The sequence below is a fragment of the Diorhabda carinulata genome, chromosome 6 (assembly GCF_026250575.1).
Source record: "Diorhabda carinulata isolate Delta chromosome 6, icDioCari1.1, whole genome shotgun sequence".
Taxonomy (NCBI): domain Eukaryota; kingdom Metazoa; phylum Arthropoda; class Insecta; order Coleoptera; family Chrysomelidae; genus Diorhabda; species Diorhabda carinulata.
Genome location: NC_079465.1, coordinates 29691232 through 29708924, shown reverse-complemented (window position 1 = coordinate 29708924; position 17693 = coordinate 29691232). Strand labels below are relative to the sequence as shown.

Genomic DNA, 17693 nt, shown 5'->3' with positions numbered 1-17693 from the left:
AAAGTCGAAACGTCAAATTTTATCTTCCAAAAAAAAATAATTTTAAAACAGAAGTGACCTAAAATCAAGGTCATTTAGATGCATTGATATATCAAAAGGTCTAAGAAATAAGAAATTGAAGAAATATACACAGGGTGTCCCACGACGTGTTAAAACTATCTGTATATGGGAAAATACTTATAGTAGAATCATGAAAATTTCTACGTTTGGGTTTTCGAATACGATCTTTTCAACTAATATATTTTCTAAGATGGTCGACTTCCGGTTCTACCGGAAGTCGACTGTAACTTTGTTATTTTGAATAAAACACCCTATATATTAATACATTTTTGAAATCTACGTAAAATTTCAGTATACTTTTATATAAAAACTTTTTTCGAAAAATGCATACTTTTTGAGTTAATAATTTTTTTATAAAAAATTTTATCATTGCAGACTCTTATAAATAATTTTTTTACAAGGATATCCCCAAAGATATGAAAATGGTTTCTGTTCGATTGCTTTTAGCAAGACTAGACGTATTTGAATCTATGTTGAAAAACTTTTCATTTTATACAGGGTGTGTATAACAAGTGTTCAAAGTTTTACGTCATAAATATCAAATTTCTTTATTTTTTGGAATAAAACCACCCGGTTTTTTCTATTTTAATGCATTCAGGGGTAAATAAGGCAATATCATGTAAATTTCCCTATACCAAAGCCTTACCTTTACCCAGTTATGTTTTCAAAAGTGAATTTACGTACAAATATAAAATCATATAATTTACATAAAGTACTTCGAGTAAACAATGATCTATAATATTTCGTAAGTAAACTATGTATTGGTATCAAGTCTGTTTTAGCAATGAGTTTGAATATAATGGGTAATTTGAATTTTTCGTTTTTTTGTAGTAATTAATGTGATACTAATTGTATTTCAAGGTCCTGTCGCACTTAACCTGCGCCTTTTTAAACAATCGCACAATAATTGGTTCAAATTTGATTTACAAATAACACCTTGCAATGTTACATTGTTTAAGGGAGACGTATTATATACGAGGTGTTACTTTTTTATCATCCAGGCAATTATATCCCTCAAAGTATTATATTGTATATTTAAAAAATTGATGATTTCCATTCCGAGTCCGTTCAGGCGTTCTACCCAACCGATTTGCTTAATTTTTTTTTTCAATGAAAGGTATTGATGCACAAATCAACCATCAACCATCGGATTTCATCTAATTTTCACCGTTCTCAAGTTATACTCAAATGCGATTTCCCCCTATGAGAGTTTTTCACATACACACGTTCTATCCTCAATATCTCAGGTTCTATTCAAGATAGAGACTTCGTTTTAGTTTAAAAACACTCGCTGAAACACCTTCTTTCTTTTGAGTTCTCGAACACTTAAATCGGTTGAGTTGGAGAGGAGCTAGGCGCGGACATTCAATGTGGAGTTATGGATTTTTGTAAGTTTTTGGCAATTTTTCTACATTCAAAGATCTATATCTCAGATTCTAATATAGCTACAAAGTTCGTTTTGATTTAAAAACACTCGTTGAAATATCTTCTTTCTTTTGAGTTTTTGAACACTTAAATCGGTTGAGTTGGAGAGGAGCTAGGCGCGGACATTCAATGTGGAGTTATGGATTTTTGTAAGTTTTTGGCAATTTTTCTACATTCAAAGATCTATATCTCAGGTTCTAATATAGCTACAGAGTTCGTTTTGATTTAAAAACACTCGTTGAAATATCTTCTTTCTTTTGAGTTTTTGAACACTTAAATCGGTTGAGTTGGAGAGGAGCTAGGCGCGGACATTCAATGTGGAGTTATGGATTTTTGTAGGTTTTTGGCAATTTTTCTACATTCAAAGATCTATATCTCAGGTTCTATTCAAGATAGAGACTTCGTTTTGATTTAAAAACACTCGTTGAAATATCTTCTTTCTTTTGAGTTTTTGAACACTTAAATCGGTTGAGTTGGAGAGGAGCTAGGCGCGGACATTCAATGTGGAGTTATGGATTTTTGTAGGTTTTTAGCAATTTTTCTACATTCAAAGATCTATATCTCAGGTTCTAATATAGCTACAGAGTTCGTTCTTTTCTATTATAATGATTTCTGATACTTATTTAATGGATTCGATGCGAGCGAAGCCGCGGGTAGAAGCTAGTCGCTATTAATGTCAAATATCTCTTTGTCATTGAACCGATATCTTTTTAGCGGCATTTTTAAGATGCAAAAGTCCAAAAAATCGCAAGAAACCTCATCAGCTGTCATAATTCCACCATTAGCTCGAATCGACTTCCTTTTTTGATTGGTCTCACGGAACAATTATCTTTTGGCATGGCAAGGGGCTGTTTAGGCCCTTCCACTCGAACTTTCGTTTGAATTTTGGTTAATCGTTGTGGTACCATTCAAGGAAATCCGAATGTCGGCGTGCTTTGGTACTAGGTTAGTTTTTATATCGTTTCCTTTGTAACCTCAACATCTCACGCAGATAAACGATATGATTGCGAACGATATTCAAGCGTCGACAAAATCAAATTTCTCACAAAACCATGAGTATTGTATATACAAGGTGTCCAGAAACTATAGGACTAGATACGATTCTAAGATGAGATTAGAAGTAACTTGACAACGCTGCTGAATCTGGAAGGCGGTTTACACTGTTTATCGAAACGTCAAACGTCAAACGTCAAACAGTGAACGTTGCGTTAAAATCATAGAATATGGGTTATACTTCGAATATAAAAATTTTCTTTTTGTGTGATTATTATTGAGCAAAGTGAATATTGGAAACCGATGATATTTTTTATCCAAATATGCAAGTACTGAACGCGCTGTTCACACTACCACTACACTAACACTCTAAATTACACTGAAGCGCGTCGTGACAGGTTATCGAAACGTCAAACGTCAAACAGTGTAATTGCGAGTGTTGGTGTAGTGGCGGTGTGGTCAATATGAATATCCCCAACTCTTCCAAACTTCAATTCAATCTAAGCACAAGGAATGGTTTTACCAAGGTCTCAAAGATCTTGCTGAACGTTGCGTTAAAATCATAGAATATGGGTTATACTTCAAATATAAAAATTTTCTTTTTGTGTGATTATTATTGAGCAAAGTGAATATTGGAAACCGATGATATTTTTTATCCAAATATGCAAGTACTGAGCACGCTATTCACACTACCACCACACTAACACTCTAAATTACACTGAAGCGCGTTGTGACAGGTTATCGAAACGTCAAACGTCAAACAGTGTAATTGCGAGTGTTGGTGTAGTGGCAGTGTGGTCAATCTAAGCGCAAGGAATGGTTTTACTTCTTAACTATAGAGAAATAATTAATATTATGTAAATGTGATAAATTAAATGAGATAATTGATTCATTGGCACAATTTGAATGACAGAACTTGACAATATGAGAACAATAGGTATATATCGTTTGTTTTGATTTCCATTAAGCACAATTTACGGAAAGTGGGATTTTTGGGTGGTGGAAATGAAGAATAATATTTATTTAACTGTTGGCTGATCTAATTCATAGTCTGTTGTGGTAGTGTTGCTTGTTTCACCAAGGGAATTAAGTATGTTCCAATTTATTTGTATTTTGATTATCAAAAACTGACTATGCTTCACTTTATTTTTTATGAACTAATCGATAATATTTTGGATTATTTCTCAGCAAAAATATTTCTCTACAAGTTTTTTTTTTAAATCGGATCAACTGGTTTCTTAATTTGTACCGATTTAAAAAATAGGAAAAAATAATTAAAAAATAAGCTTCTTAGTATTTACAAGCAAATTTTGAGGTTTGGAAAAAATAAAAATCTCTAGTGGTCAAATCTGGTGAATATATAGGTAGTTGAATGAAAATTATTTCTTTCCATCAATGCTGATTTTCTTTTTTAAATCTTCTGGGATTTCGTCCCCATTCAACACATTCATTGGAACTCAATGGAAATGTTTCCGGGCCTTGCTGCCTTTCCATTTTTTGACAGTAGTGAAGTTTACCGAATTTTGTCTACTACAACTTCAAATTGTGTTATTTTTCCCGTCAATAGTTGTTAGTAATGATATTTCCATTCAATAATGTCTATTAAATTGAAAAATATTTTTCAGACGACGCCATTTGAAAGTTGTTCGTTCTGTAATCATTTACATATCGAAAGTTTCGTTTTTAGTGTTCCATGTAGTGGAAATGACAGTTCCGTACTGCAAAACACTTCCGGGACGTTCTGGAGTGACTCTAGCCACTTGACAGTTGACAGTTTAACTTCGATGATTTTGCATAACCTTGAATTTTTCATTTTTGTTTCAGTACATATAAAATTCTGTCTATATACTAAGTTTTTCTTTTGTACCAGCTCATTTATTGTTTTTATAAACAATTCCGTATGCTAGATGAAAAGTATCAACAAATGGAAACTGTTCTTCATCTTTATCTAACTCTCACTGTATAAAATCTGCACCTAAGATTCTGATTTAACAGGAACATCTTTCGTTAAATTGTTTTCCATTTCTGGAAACTCTGATAACTAATTTGCATGATCCTCATCTTTTTCATTTCCGCTTTCTTCGTCAGATAAAACAGCAGAGGCTGGTGATTCTACAGACACATTTTCAGAAGTATTTTCTTCCAGAATCCAATTCGAAATCGTTATTTCAACGTTTTGATCCATTTTATTCCAGTAAAAAAGCATCAAAATATTATTAATGAATATAAAGACGATATAAATCGATAGGTATGCAGCACAAAACGTAGCAACATATTCATATTCACATTTTCTTAGAGTTCCTCTTCATCAGGATTATCCTGAGTCAAATCCTCATCCTCAATGGATGCTAAATTCGAGAATAACTGGCCATTGCAGTTGAAGTGTATTCTTATTTACTTTTTAGCAGCTGCACTTTCCTGGTACACTCCTTCGTATATTTGAAAGAAACAGTATTAAAAATTCCAACTGGAGCTGGATCCTTAGTGTTTACGATAAGAAGGAAGGTCAAGGTCCATCCTTCGCCGTCTCCAGCTCAGAGAATCCTTTGATCTATCATCTATCAGCTCTCGATTTGGAGGTACATCTTCAGAAAGCTGAAATCAGAGAGTTAGGATCGGAATCTTCATGATGAAAAGCCTTGATAGTTTCTCGTGCTTTTTTTTCAAGAAGCTTAACAAATACCAATACGAATAGTGTCAACTGAATGCCAGTTTTGGCAACAACGAGTGAAATCAGCCAAAAAAATTGTTATTTCGGCATACGAAGACATTACCGATGTAGAAGCTGAGTTTTCTCAATGGGAGTATTTGTTTTGAAGTATTTGCAGCTACTATTCGAAAAGAAATGTTTCCAATATCTCATTCCATGCACCATGCGTCCAGAGAAACATTTTTAAGCACTGGGGAGGTTCAAAATAGCTTAGCGATGCCAAACAGCCTCACTGGGCTATAATAGATTAAAGCCTCATATTGGAATTATGTCCTCGTTAATATGACTGTATTTTTGAGCTGTTGATTTGAAATTTTGATTGGTTTTTCAGAATTATGGAGCCGCATCTAGTCAGCAGCTCGAATTTATTATTGGCCGAAGTTAATGGTACTAAAAAAAATGATGCGTACACAACAAACACCACAGCTACGAAATACAATGATAATGATGGTAATAAACCTAAAATAGTGTGGTTCAACGCGTTTGTGTTTTTAGTTCTGCATTTGATAGCTTTATATGGATTATGGTTAAGTTTAACGTTGCAAGTTTCATGGAAAACAACACTTTGGAGTAAGTATTCAAATCAATATTTCAGTAACGTATAGAATAGAAAAACGATTAGTTTGACTCAAGGTTTCGTTATAAAGTTGCGTCGTCGTCGAGGCTTTCCCAAAACTTCCTCAGAGTCCGTTGCAGACATCTGCAGTTAGCCCATTCGACGATTTTCCTACTCGGAACACGACTTTGGATCGGAAGTTTTCGACGACTTCAATTCGGAAGTTTCTGAGTATCATTCTATACGAATTCCATCTGTTAGCAGGATCCTTTCCCTGTTTTCAGGCATTTCTTCGACTCAAACCTCATTAACGTTCTGTAATCCATCGTTGAGGGTCCCATTGTCCACCTCTTGGATTCCTGAATGTTTATTTGTGTCTTTGTACATGAATAATACATTAAAATTTCCGAAAATTATCTGTAGCTATTCCTTGTGATTGATAATACGTTTCAACGGTTTCAATCTATTCACGACTGGCGCTTGAATTTGAACGCTTTTGTTTGTACCGATTATGTAGCTGACTAATTTCATATTTAGTTTATTAAAGGCCGTAAAGTTTCCTATTTTCATGTCGTGGACAATACATTCTTAAATTTCTCTTTCCGCAATTAAAAAAGAAGAATGAAACATGTCAACAACAAAAGTAATTTTCTCCAGAATAATTATTATCTTCAGCTGTTGCTATTACTAAAATATTAAATATTTTTATTGCTGTAAGAAAGAAAATACCCATGAAAGTTCTATTTTATCTTTGCCATTAATTTCAATTATTCGTAATAAATGTTATGTATACAGAATGTCTCAAAACTTTACGCAAATGTAGAAGAAATCATGGGTGGCTGGAAAGTTGTTGGATTGACATGTAGATGGCGCTACAAGTATAAAATCCATGAAACAAATTTGACAGCTCTTGTACTCTCAGTTTGTTAATTGTATTTGGAGTGAGACAACTATATTTATAGAGCTTTGTTTATTGAAAAAAAATATGCTTGACTTGATAAATATTTTACCCATTTTGTCCTGGAAAAATAACTGATTTAGACGAAGCGAAATTAACTTCAAGGACGATGGACGTCACAAAGAGGTTCCCATCGAAGAAAACATCAAAATCCACAAAATAATTTTGGATGATCATGAAACGAAAATGATTGAGATTGTTCAGAGTACAAAGATATCAAAGAAACGACATATCGTGAACGAATATTTGGGAATGCGTACTGATGATTATGATCAAGATTCAGAACCGATTCGAAAGCGTTGAAAGACGCAAAAGTTGGCTAATTAGCTACTGTATTCTTCAGATCTAGCCCTAGAGACTTTTTCTTGTCTTAAAGCAAATTACTAATAAAATGATTAAGAAGAAAGATTATATATATACAGCAGGGGTCTTGCAGCTTGCTTTCTCGTTTTCCTGGTTAGCTCTGTCTTCCATAGTTTGATCAATTCCTCCCTTCCAGTTCCTGGAGGGTTTTCCTCGTCTCCTTCTATTCTGCTTTCTTCGGCCACTTGTTCTGCTCCATCACGTGTTCGTCCAGAGCAGTTGCTCAGTCTGTATTCTCTTTAAAGTCGTGTATACTCGACCTGTTCTTCGTCGTATCTCTAGAAGAAAGATTACAGTAGCAAATCAACAAGCAGACCTTAGCTGCCTCGGAACTAGATCATAAGCACTTGGTTCGATATTTGGTAGAAGAAAATGCACGATGTTTTTTTTTAATTCAAGATTTCTCTTCCAGGTTTCCTTTATCTGTCTTTTGCAAGTGTTGGAGTAACTGGGGGAGCCCATCGTCTCTGGTCGCACAGATCTTACAAAGCAAAACTCCCATTGAGGATATTTCTGATGCTGGGTCAAACGGCATCTCTACAAAATGACATTCACGAATGGGTGAGGGATCACAGGGTTCATCACAAATTTACTGATACGAACGCAGATCCGCACAATTCTTCGAGAGGTTTTTTTTTCTGTCACGTGGGTTGGTTGATGATGAAGAAGCATGAGGATGTGAAAATCAAAGGGAAAACTATTGATATGAGCGATGTTGCGGCGGATCCTGTAGTTCAGTGGCAACGAAAGTAAGTGATTATTAAGTATTGTGGCATTTTTGAACTTTGAAACCACTTCTATTTGTTTTCTTTCAAAATCGTTTCAACTTAACCATCATCATTATCCACGTCTTTGGAAACTGCTTTTTCTCAAAAGTATCGTTTGTATTTGAGCGCAATTCTCAATAACAAACCTTCATTTTATTTAAAAAACATTTTGAGTCGTTTTGTATTGGAAACTATTTATTTGAAAAAACCATCACAAATCTTCTCAAAAAGCAGCCAACTATTTCTGGATTGGAAGCCAACTCCTGGAAACCGTTTTCAAAAATAAACATTCAAGTCTTTGGAAACAATTAAAAACTTTAATTTGTTTGTAAAAACTTTTTTGTCATCTGTCTTGTTTCTTCTATTCGATAAAAAACCATCATATGACTTTGGGAAATGATTTTCTCAAAAGGAAACCATCATTTATCAAAGGACCATCAAAAGGAGATTTAGACATGGAATATGGGGACTGATCTATTCCAACCAGAGGATGGTTAACAGCGCATCCCAATTAGGGGTGCTAAACCATTATTATTATTATGTCTTTGGAAAGCTTTCTCAAAAAAATTGCATCATATGTATTTTCGTCTTTCTCAAGTTTTTGAAAACTGTTTTTGTATTTCTAATCCCAACCGTCATTGGTTGTTGGAAGGTGTCTTTTAAAAATCCATCACGTGTCTTTGGGAAATGTCTCTTTCAAAGAGGCAACATTATATTTTGTTGGGGTCTGTGTTTTTTCCATAAACTTACCATCATATATCTTTGGAAACTGCAAACAGAAGCAAATAATCATGTTTTTGCAAACTTGGAAACCAATATAAGTCTTTGAAACTGTTTTTTTTTTCCAAAAAACACCTTAATACGTTGCTTCAGTGTCATCTGCAAAGGTTGTAACCAAATTTGAACGTCTGTTGTTAACATCAGATACAGTAATGGACCTTGAACACCATCCTGAGGTACTCCAGATTCTATCGTATGGTAATTTGAGTAGATATCATCAACTTTGACTTGAAAGTAGATACCAAACTGTGTCGAACGCCTCTTGTATGTCGTGAAATACTCCAGCCCACACCTTTTTTTCTTCTAGGATTGTTGAATTATCGAATGCTCGTTTCTGAAACCGAATTGGTGTTGTGGTATGAGTTAGTTCATGGGAACAACTGGATTTAACGTAGAAATAGTCTTCCTAATACTTCTTAGTTATCGGATGCGTAGCTTCTGTAGTAGTTCCCCCGTTATCAGATCATACCCAGGAGCTTTCTTGAGATTTAACAGTTTTATTTGTTGTCGAACTTGATTGTCGATAACTTTTTATATTTTCATCGTTATTATTATCTGTTTAGAATTAGAAACAAATAATATTCAATCGGAATACGGTGTTTTCGAAGTTTTTGTCGACGTTTGTAATAATTAGAGATTTTCTTTTCTTTCAGATACTACATACCGTTGGTTATCTTATTAACTTTCGTAATACCAACTTTCATTCCTTGGTATTTTTGGGGAGAAGCTGCCATTAAGTCTTTCTACGTGTGTATTTGTCGATTTGTACTACAATTGAATGGAACGTGGGCTGTGAATAGCGCTGCTCACTTATGGGGATACAAACCCTATGATCAGTAAGTATTATTATTTTTTGAATCGGCTATTGTTGGAGTTATAGCTGTTCTAGTAAAGCAGCTTCGTATCTGAATAAAATCATTTCAATTACGTACCAGGTTTATGCACTTGAAGGAAATTAACTTCGAAGATGTGCTGGTGAAGTTTCTGTCTGGCTTCTAGCTGCACTAATGGTCAGTTGGATAGGATCATAAATTTCAATTTTCCATTCATTACATGGACTGCTACTTTTCTTATTCTTCTTAGCAAAAAAGGAATGGGTAACACCTACAAGGTGTTTTTCAGAGGTACACAACTAAGTTGACAGAGCTGCTTCATTTGATAACCCATTTACCAGTTTGAAATGACCTCAGAGTCTGGTTGTGTTCGTCAAACTTTTCAAGCTAGTTTAAACAACAACTTTTTTCATGACCACGTACAATCTTACTCATAATATGCAACCGGCGAGAGGCCAAACAGCTGGTGATCACTGAAGAAGCTCCAGAAGCTGGATAGAGAAACTTGGAAGATTATTCAAGGCGATACTATTCGTCAAATTTATCGAGATAGTTTAAATAACAATTTATTTCATGACCACGTACAATCTTACTCATAATATGCAACCGGCGAGAGGCCAAACAGCTGTTGATTACTGAAGAAGCTCCAGAAGCTGGACAGATAAACTTTGAAGATTATTCAAGGCGATACTATTCGTCAAATTTATCGGGATAGTTTAAATAACAATTTATTTCATGACCACGTACAATCTTACTCATAATATGCAACCGGCGAGAGGCCAAACAGCTGGTGATCACTGAAGAAGCTCCAGAAGCTGGATAGAGAAACTTGGAAGATTATTCAAGGCGATACTATTCGTCAAATTTATCGAGATAGTTTAAATAACAATTTATTTCATGACCACGTACAATCTTACTCATAATATGCAACCGGCGAGAGGCCAAACAGCTGGTGATCACTGAAGAAGCTCCAGAAGCTGGATAGAGAAACTTGGAAGATTATTCAAGGCGATACTATTCGTCAAATTTATCGGAATAGTTTAAATAACAATTTATTTCATGACCACGTACAATCTTACTCATAATATGCAACCGACGAGAGGCCAAACAGCTGGTGGTTACTGAAGAAGCTCCAGACGCTGGACAGATAAACTTTGAAGATTATCCAAGGCAATACTATTCGGAAAATTTATCCAGATTGTTTAAATAACAATTTATTTCATGACCACGTTCGATCTTACTCATAATATGCAACCGGCGAGAGGCCAAACAGCTGGTGATTACTGAAGAAGCTCCAGAAGCTGGACAGATAAACTTTGAAGATTATTCAAGGCGATACTATTCGTCAAATTTATCGGGATAGTTTAAATAACAATTTATTTCATGACCACGTACAATCTTACTCATAATATGCAACCGGCGAGAGGCCAAACAGCTGGTGGTTACTGAAGAAGCTCCAGACGCTTGACAGATAAACTTTGAAGATTATCCAAGGCGATACTATTCGTCAAATTTATCGGGATAGTTTAAATAACAATTTATTTCATGACCACGTACAATCTTACTCATAATATGCAACCGGCGAGAGGCCAAACAGCTGGTGGTTACTGAAGAAGCTCCAGACGCTTGACAGATAAACTTTGAAGATTATCCAAGGCAATACTATTCGTAAAATTAATCCAGATTGTTTAAATAACAATTTATTTCATGACCACGTACAATCTTACTCATAATATGCAACCGACGAGAGGCCAAACAGCTGGTGGTTACTGAAGAAGCTCCAGACGCTGGACAGATAAACTTTGAAGATTATCCAAGGCAATACTATTCGGAAAATTTATCCAGATTGTTTAAATAACAATTTATTTCATGACCACGTTCGATCTTACTCATAATATGCAACCGGCGAGAGGCCAAACAGCTGGTGGTTACTGAAGAAGCTCCAGACGCTTGACAGATAAACTTTGAAGATTATCCAAGGCAATACTATTCGGAAAATTTATCCAGATTGTTTAAATAACAATTTATTTCATGACCACGTTCGATCTTACTCATAATATGCAACCGGCGAGAGGCCAAACAGCTGGTGGTTACTGAAGAAGCTCCAGACGCTTGACAGATAAACTTTGAAGATTATCCAAGGCGATACTATTCGTCAAATTTATCGGGATAGTTTAAATAACAATTTATTTCATGACCACGTACAATCTTACTCATAATATGCAACCGACGAGAGGCCAAACAGCTGGTGGTTACTGAAGAAGCTCCAGACGCTGGACAGATAAACTTTGAAGATTATCCAAGGCAATACTATTCGTAAAATTAATCCAGATTGTTTAAATAACAATTTATTTCATGACCACGTACAATCTTACTCATAATATGCAACCGACGAGAGGCCAAACAGCTGGTGGTTACTGAAGAAGCTCCAGACGCTGGACAGATAAACTTTGAAGATTATCCAAGGCAATACTATTCGTAAAATTAATCCAGATTGTTTAAATAACAATTTATTTCATGACCACGTACAATCTTACTCATAATATGCAACCGACGAGAGGCCAAACAGCTGGTGGTTACTGAAGAAGCTCCAGACGCTGGACAGATAAACTTTGAAGATTATCCAAGGCAATACTATTCGTAAAATTAATCCAGATTGTTTAAATAACAATTTATTTCATGACCACGTACAATCTTACTCATAATATGCAACCGACGAGAGGCCAAACAGCTGGTGGTTACTGAAGAAGCTCCAGACGCTTGACAGATAAACTTTGAAGATTATCCAAGGCAATACTATTCGGAAAATTTATCCAGATTGTTTAAATAACAATTTATTTCATGACCACGTTCGATCTTACTCATAATATGCAACCGGCGAGAGGCCAAACAGCTGGTGGTTACTGAAGAAGCTCCAGACGCTTGACAGATAAACTTTGAAGATTATCCAAGGCAATACTATTCGGAAAATTTATCCAGATTGTTTAAATAACAATTTATTTCATGACCACGTTCGATCTTACTCATAATATGCAACCGGCGAGAGGCCAAACAGCTGGTGGTTACTGAAGAAGCTCCAGACGCTTGACAGATAAACTTTGAAGATTATCCAAGGCGATACTATTCGTCAAATTTATCGGGATAGTTTAAATAACAATTTATTTCATGACCACGTACAATCTTACTCATAATATGCAACCGACGAGAGGCCAAACAGCTGGTGGTTACTGAAGAAGCTCCAGACGCTGGACAGATAAACTTTGAAGATTATCCAAGGCAATACTATTCGTAAAATTAATCCAGATTGTTTAAATAACAATTTATTTCATGACCACGTACAATCTTACTCATAATATGCAACCGACGAGAGGCCAAACAGCTGGTGGTTACTGAAGAAGCTCCAGACGCTGGACAGATAAACTTTGAAGATTATCCAAGGCAATACTATTCGTAAAATTAATCCAGATTGTTTAAATAACAATTTATTTCATGACCACGTACAATCTTACTCATAATATGCAACCGACGAGAGGCCAAACAGCTGGTGGTTACTGAAGAAGCTCCAGACGCTGGACAGATAAACTTTGAAGATTATCCAAGGCAATACTATTCGTAAAATTAATCCAGATTGTTTAAATAACAATTTATTTCATGACCACGTTCGATCTTACTCATAATATGCAACCGGCGAGAGGCCAAACAGCTGGTGGTTACTGAAGAAGCTCCAGACGCTTGACAGATAAACTTTGAAGATTATCCAAGGCAATACTATTCGGAAAATTTATCCAGATTGTTTAAATAACAATTTATTTCATGACCACGTTCGATCTTACTCATAATATGCAACCGGCGAGAGGCCAAACAGCTGGTGGTTACTGAAGAAGCTCCAGACGCTTGACAGATAAACTTTGAAGATTATCCAAGGCAATACTATTCGTAAAATTAATCCAGATTGTTTAAATAACAATTTATTTCATGACCACGTACAATCTTACTCATAATATGCAACCGACGAGAGGCCAAACAGCTGGTGGTTACTGAAGAAGCTCCAGACGCTGGACAGATAAACTTTGAAGATTATCCAAGGCAATACTATTCGTAAAATTAATCCAGATTGTTTAAATAACAATTTATTTCATGACCACGTACAATCTTACTCATAATATGCAACCGACGAGAGGCCAAACAGCTGGTGGTTACTGAAGAAGCTCCAGACGCTGGACAGATAAACTTTGAAGATTATCCAAGGCAATACTATTCGTAAAATTAATCCAGATTGTTTAAATAACAATTTATTTCATGACCACGTACAATCTTACTCATAATATGCAACCGACGAGAGGCCAAACAGCTGGTGGTTACTGAAGAAGCTCCAGACGCTTGACAGATAAACTTTGAAGATTATCCAAGGCAATACTATTCGTAAAATTAATCCAGATTGTTTAAATAACAATTTATTTCATGACCACGTACAATCTTACTCATAATATGCAACCGACGAGAGGCCAAACAGCTGGTGGTTACTGAAGAAGCTCCAGACGCTGGACAGATAAACTTTGAAGATTATCCAAGGCAATACTATTCGGAAAATTTATCCAGATTGTTTAAATAACAATTTATTTCATGACCACGTTCGATCTTACTCATAATATGCAACCGGCGAGAGGCCAAACAGCTGGTGGTTACTGAAGAAGCTCCAGACGCTTGACAGATAAACTTTGAAGATTATCCAAGGCAATACTATTCGGAAAATTTATCCAGATTGTTTAAATAACAATTTATTTCATGACCACGTTCGATCTTACTCATAATATGCAACCGGTGAGAGGCCAAACAGCTGGTGATCACTGAAGAAGCTCCAGAAGCTGGATAGAGAAACTTTGAAGATTATCCAAGGCAATACTTTGCATTTTCGGAAAACTTTATATAAGAAGCAGTGTCTCGGTCTCAAGTCATAGTGAAATAACAAAATTTATTACACAAGTGTGAAATCCCAGTACGAAATACTCAATTGCACAGCATGTATTTGCTCAAAGCTTACCATTAATTACGATTTAACACTTTCTCTTTCAAATATTTTCTTAGAGAATTACTTGTTGTTGCAGAACAATAAATCCAGTTGAAAATAAATACGTGTCTGTCATTGGTTTCGGTGAAGGTTGGCACAACTACCATCACACTTTTCCTTGGGACTACAAAGCAGCCGAACTCGGAAATTATAGCTTGAATTGGACTACTGGTTTATTGGATTTGATGGCTTACTTAGGTCAAGCATATGATTTACGTACTGTCTCCGAAGATTTAATAAGAAAACGAGCGAATAGAACCGGCGACGGATCATGGAAAGACGGAAAAATCGATCTCAAGGCTATCGATAAAAAGAAAAATGACACCAAGCGCTCACAAGAGGAGTATGTTTGGGGTTGGGACGATAAAGATATGAAAGATGAGGATAAAAAACATGCTCATGTCTTCAATAAAGAAAATTAGTGTAAAAACAGTAAAAATTCCTTTTTTATATTCCAGTTTTTCATCAAATTATATTAGTTCCAAAATTCAGAAATATTTAATGTGTTTATTGTTGAAATTAAATAAAAATATACATTATATACTTTTTTTAAAACCTTTTCACTCACGATTCCACTAAAATATGCAAAAGTACTTTTCTACTGTACTAACTGGTAGTAAACAAAGTTTTTATCAGAGTTAACAGCGCCGGAATCACAGTTCTAGCCTACGCTGATGATCTGGTAGAGGTCCCAAGGACAAATTATGAAGATATAATATTTGCCAGGACGATACTTTCCAAAGAATCCTGTAGGATAAAACAATCTTCAAGAAAAAGTAATCTCTAAAGCTACTACAGCTAAATTTGAGCTCTTAGGCTTGATATGGTAACTTGAGCCTGAGTTGTTGATGACCGATACAACGGTCATCAAACCCATGATCGCATACGTATCGCTTGATTGGTGGTCCGATGGTCCGAATAAGAATAAACAACAGCTCAGGAAAAGCTAGAGAAAATCCAAAGGCTGATCTGTTTGGTTATCAAAGAAGATGCCTTACTACAACCTTGGAAGCGCCGCCTTTCCTTCCCTTATAGTGAAAAAGGCATTTATGGGCTCACAGGTTCCTCTAGCTAGATAGAAAAATCGAAGTCTGGGAATCCCTCAGGTGAACTAAGGGTTCTAGAATTAATGAAGCTATGCATGAATCTTCAGTCGGTATATGGCAAAAACGATCGTATGAAATTCCAATCGCCTGTTCAGTTCCCTCGAAGTTTTACGGTCATGAATTTATAAGATTTATAAACTTCTACATTCGCGTTTGTGCTAACGCCCTCGACATAAATTAAACAACGTACGAAGTGTGTGAAGATAAACGCTCGCGCTCGCTCTGAAGTTCGCGCCGCGTTCGCGCTAAGGCTCGCGATCCAAAGCCTAACCAATGAAAACAGTTATACAGGTCATATGACCAGCCAAGTCAGACTATTAACAACTCTAATTAATATTGCTTCAGACGGAGTAATGAAAAAATGTTGAATTATTACCAAAAACGTCCAAAGATTGATACAAAAAGATTATCTATTGATTATAATTAGAAATATAAAGATTCTAGATGAAAAATTCTTGAAAATCGAACAGGAAGCTAGTAATATAGAAGTAGGACCAAAAGAAGGGAAGATTTGGAGTATGTGGAGTTGAGAAGAAAACAAAATGGAGTTATGTATAAGAATATGGCGATGGGGAAATATATATTCGAGGGGATTGATGATTTTAAATACTTGGGAATAATAGTTACCGTCGAAAATGAAATAGAAGAGGAAAATTTTCGATATATTAAAACACGTCGCTTTCACGGTTCTCGTTACCGAAATTTTAAGTTGATTTATTACTGCAACTACTGATTCGGTGAATAAATTGACGATTTATCATTTGAGTCAAGTAGAATTTCACCACTTCAACCGACATCTTAATTAAGAATAACCGTTAACTTTTGCGACATTGTAACTGTATGTAAAAACTTTTTTTTTAGATAATGAATGAATGAAACATTCAAATTCATGCACTCGACGTATTGATGTATAAATAAAAATGACAATGGCAATAATGATAGTTCAAGTATGCTGAAAATATTTTCCAATGTTAACAATCGCTTTCGAATTGTTATTTTCGTATGTAAGCCTAATGCGGTCGACTAATTAAACTGACAATGTTCGTAGTCCGACAGAATTATACGTCGAGATTTCTCTTCATTTAACAACAATTCAAAAAAGCGTTCGAATGTTTTATTTCAAAATAAAAATATGCTTAATTCACCTCATTCTCCATTGGAAAACATCAACCACGTAATCAACCACGGAACTAGGATGGTTGAACGAAGCTGAAGTTCAAGATCTGTCTGTTGAAGATGTTGATGATGAAGCTACAGATGCTGGTGATTACTGCTTAGAGTATGGTTCTTCTTTGGAACAAGAACCAGATTCAGAAGATAATCAAAATGTATACCCTCAAGAAATGATTTATTTACCTCGTTCTCCATTGGAAAACGTCAACCACGTAATCAACCACGGAACTAGGATGGTTGAACGAAGCTGAAGTTCAAGATCTGTCTGTTGAAGATGTTGATGATGAAGCTACAGATGCTGGTGATTACTGCTTAGAGTATGGTTCTTCTTTGGAACAAGAACCAGATTCAGAAGATAATCAAAATGTATACCCTCAAAAAATGCTTAATTTACCTCGTTCTCCATTGGAAAACGTCAACCACGTAATCAACCACGGAACTAGGATGGTTGAACGAAGCTGAAGTTCAAGATCTGTCTGTTGAAGATGTTGATGATGAAGCTACAGATGCTGGTGATTACTGCTTAGAGTATGGTTCTTCTTTGGAACAAGAAACAGATTCAGAAGATAATCAAAATGTATACCCTCAAGAAATGATTTATTTACCTCGTTCTCCATTGGAAAACGTCAACCACGTAATCAACCACGGAACTAGGATGGTTGAACGAAGCTGAAGTTCAAGATCTGTCTGTTGAAGATGTTGATGATGAAGCTACAGATGCTGGTGATTACTGCTTAGAGTATGGTTCTTCTTTGGAACAAGAAACAGATTCAGAAGATAATCAAAATGTATACCCTCAAAAAATGCTTAATTTACCTCGTTCTCCATTGGAAAACGTCAACCACGTAATCAACCACGGAACTAGGATGGTTGAACGAAGCTGAAGTTCAAGATCTGTCTG

The 17693-nt window shown here is 35.5% G+C and overlaps 1 protein-coding gene across 1 annotated transcript; it reads left to right on the top strand.

The window, feature by feature from the left end:
• Positions 1 to 3553: 3553 nt before the first annotated feature.
• Positions 3554 to 14965, top strand: LOC130894782 (acyl-CoA Delta(11) desaturase-like). The gene is made up of 5 exons (XM_057801765.1): positions 3554 to 3568; positions 5520 to 5758; positions 7478 to 7814; positions 9266 to 9448; positions 14551 to 14965. Exons 2-5 carry the CDS (start codon positions 5524 to 5526, stop codon positions 14933 to 14935), a joined length of 1140 nt encoding a protein of 379 aa, XP_057657748.1. The 5' UTR covers positions 3554 to 3568; positions 5520 to 5523; the 3' UTR covers positions 14936 to 14965.
• The last annotated feature ends 2728 nt before the right edge of the window (positions 14966 to 17693 follow it).

What these genes read in the sequence shown, in the direction of transcription:
- LOC130894782 (XM_057801765.1), top strand. Translation starts at nt 5,524, where the DNA reads ATGGAGCCGCATCTAGTCAGCAGCTCGAATTTATTATTGGCCGAAGTT. An exon ending in ATGGAAAACAACACTTTGGA is followed by an intron (nt 5,759 to 7,477) that starts GTAAGTATTCAA and finishes TTTCTCTTCCAG; the next exon opens with GTTTCCTTTATCTGTCTTTT. An exon ending in GTAGTTCAGTGGCAACGAAA is followed by an intron (nt 7,815 to 9,265) that starts GTAAGTGATTAT and finishes CTTTTCTTTCAG; the next exon opens with ATACTACATACCGTTGGTTA.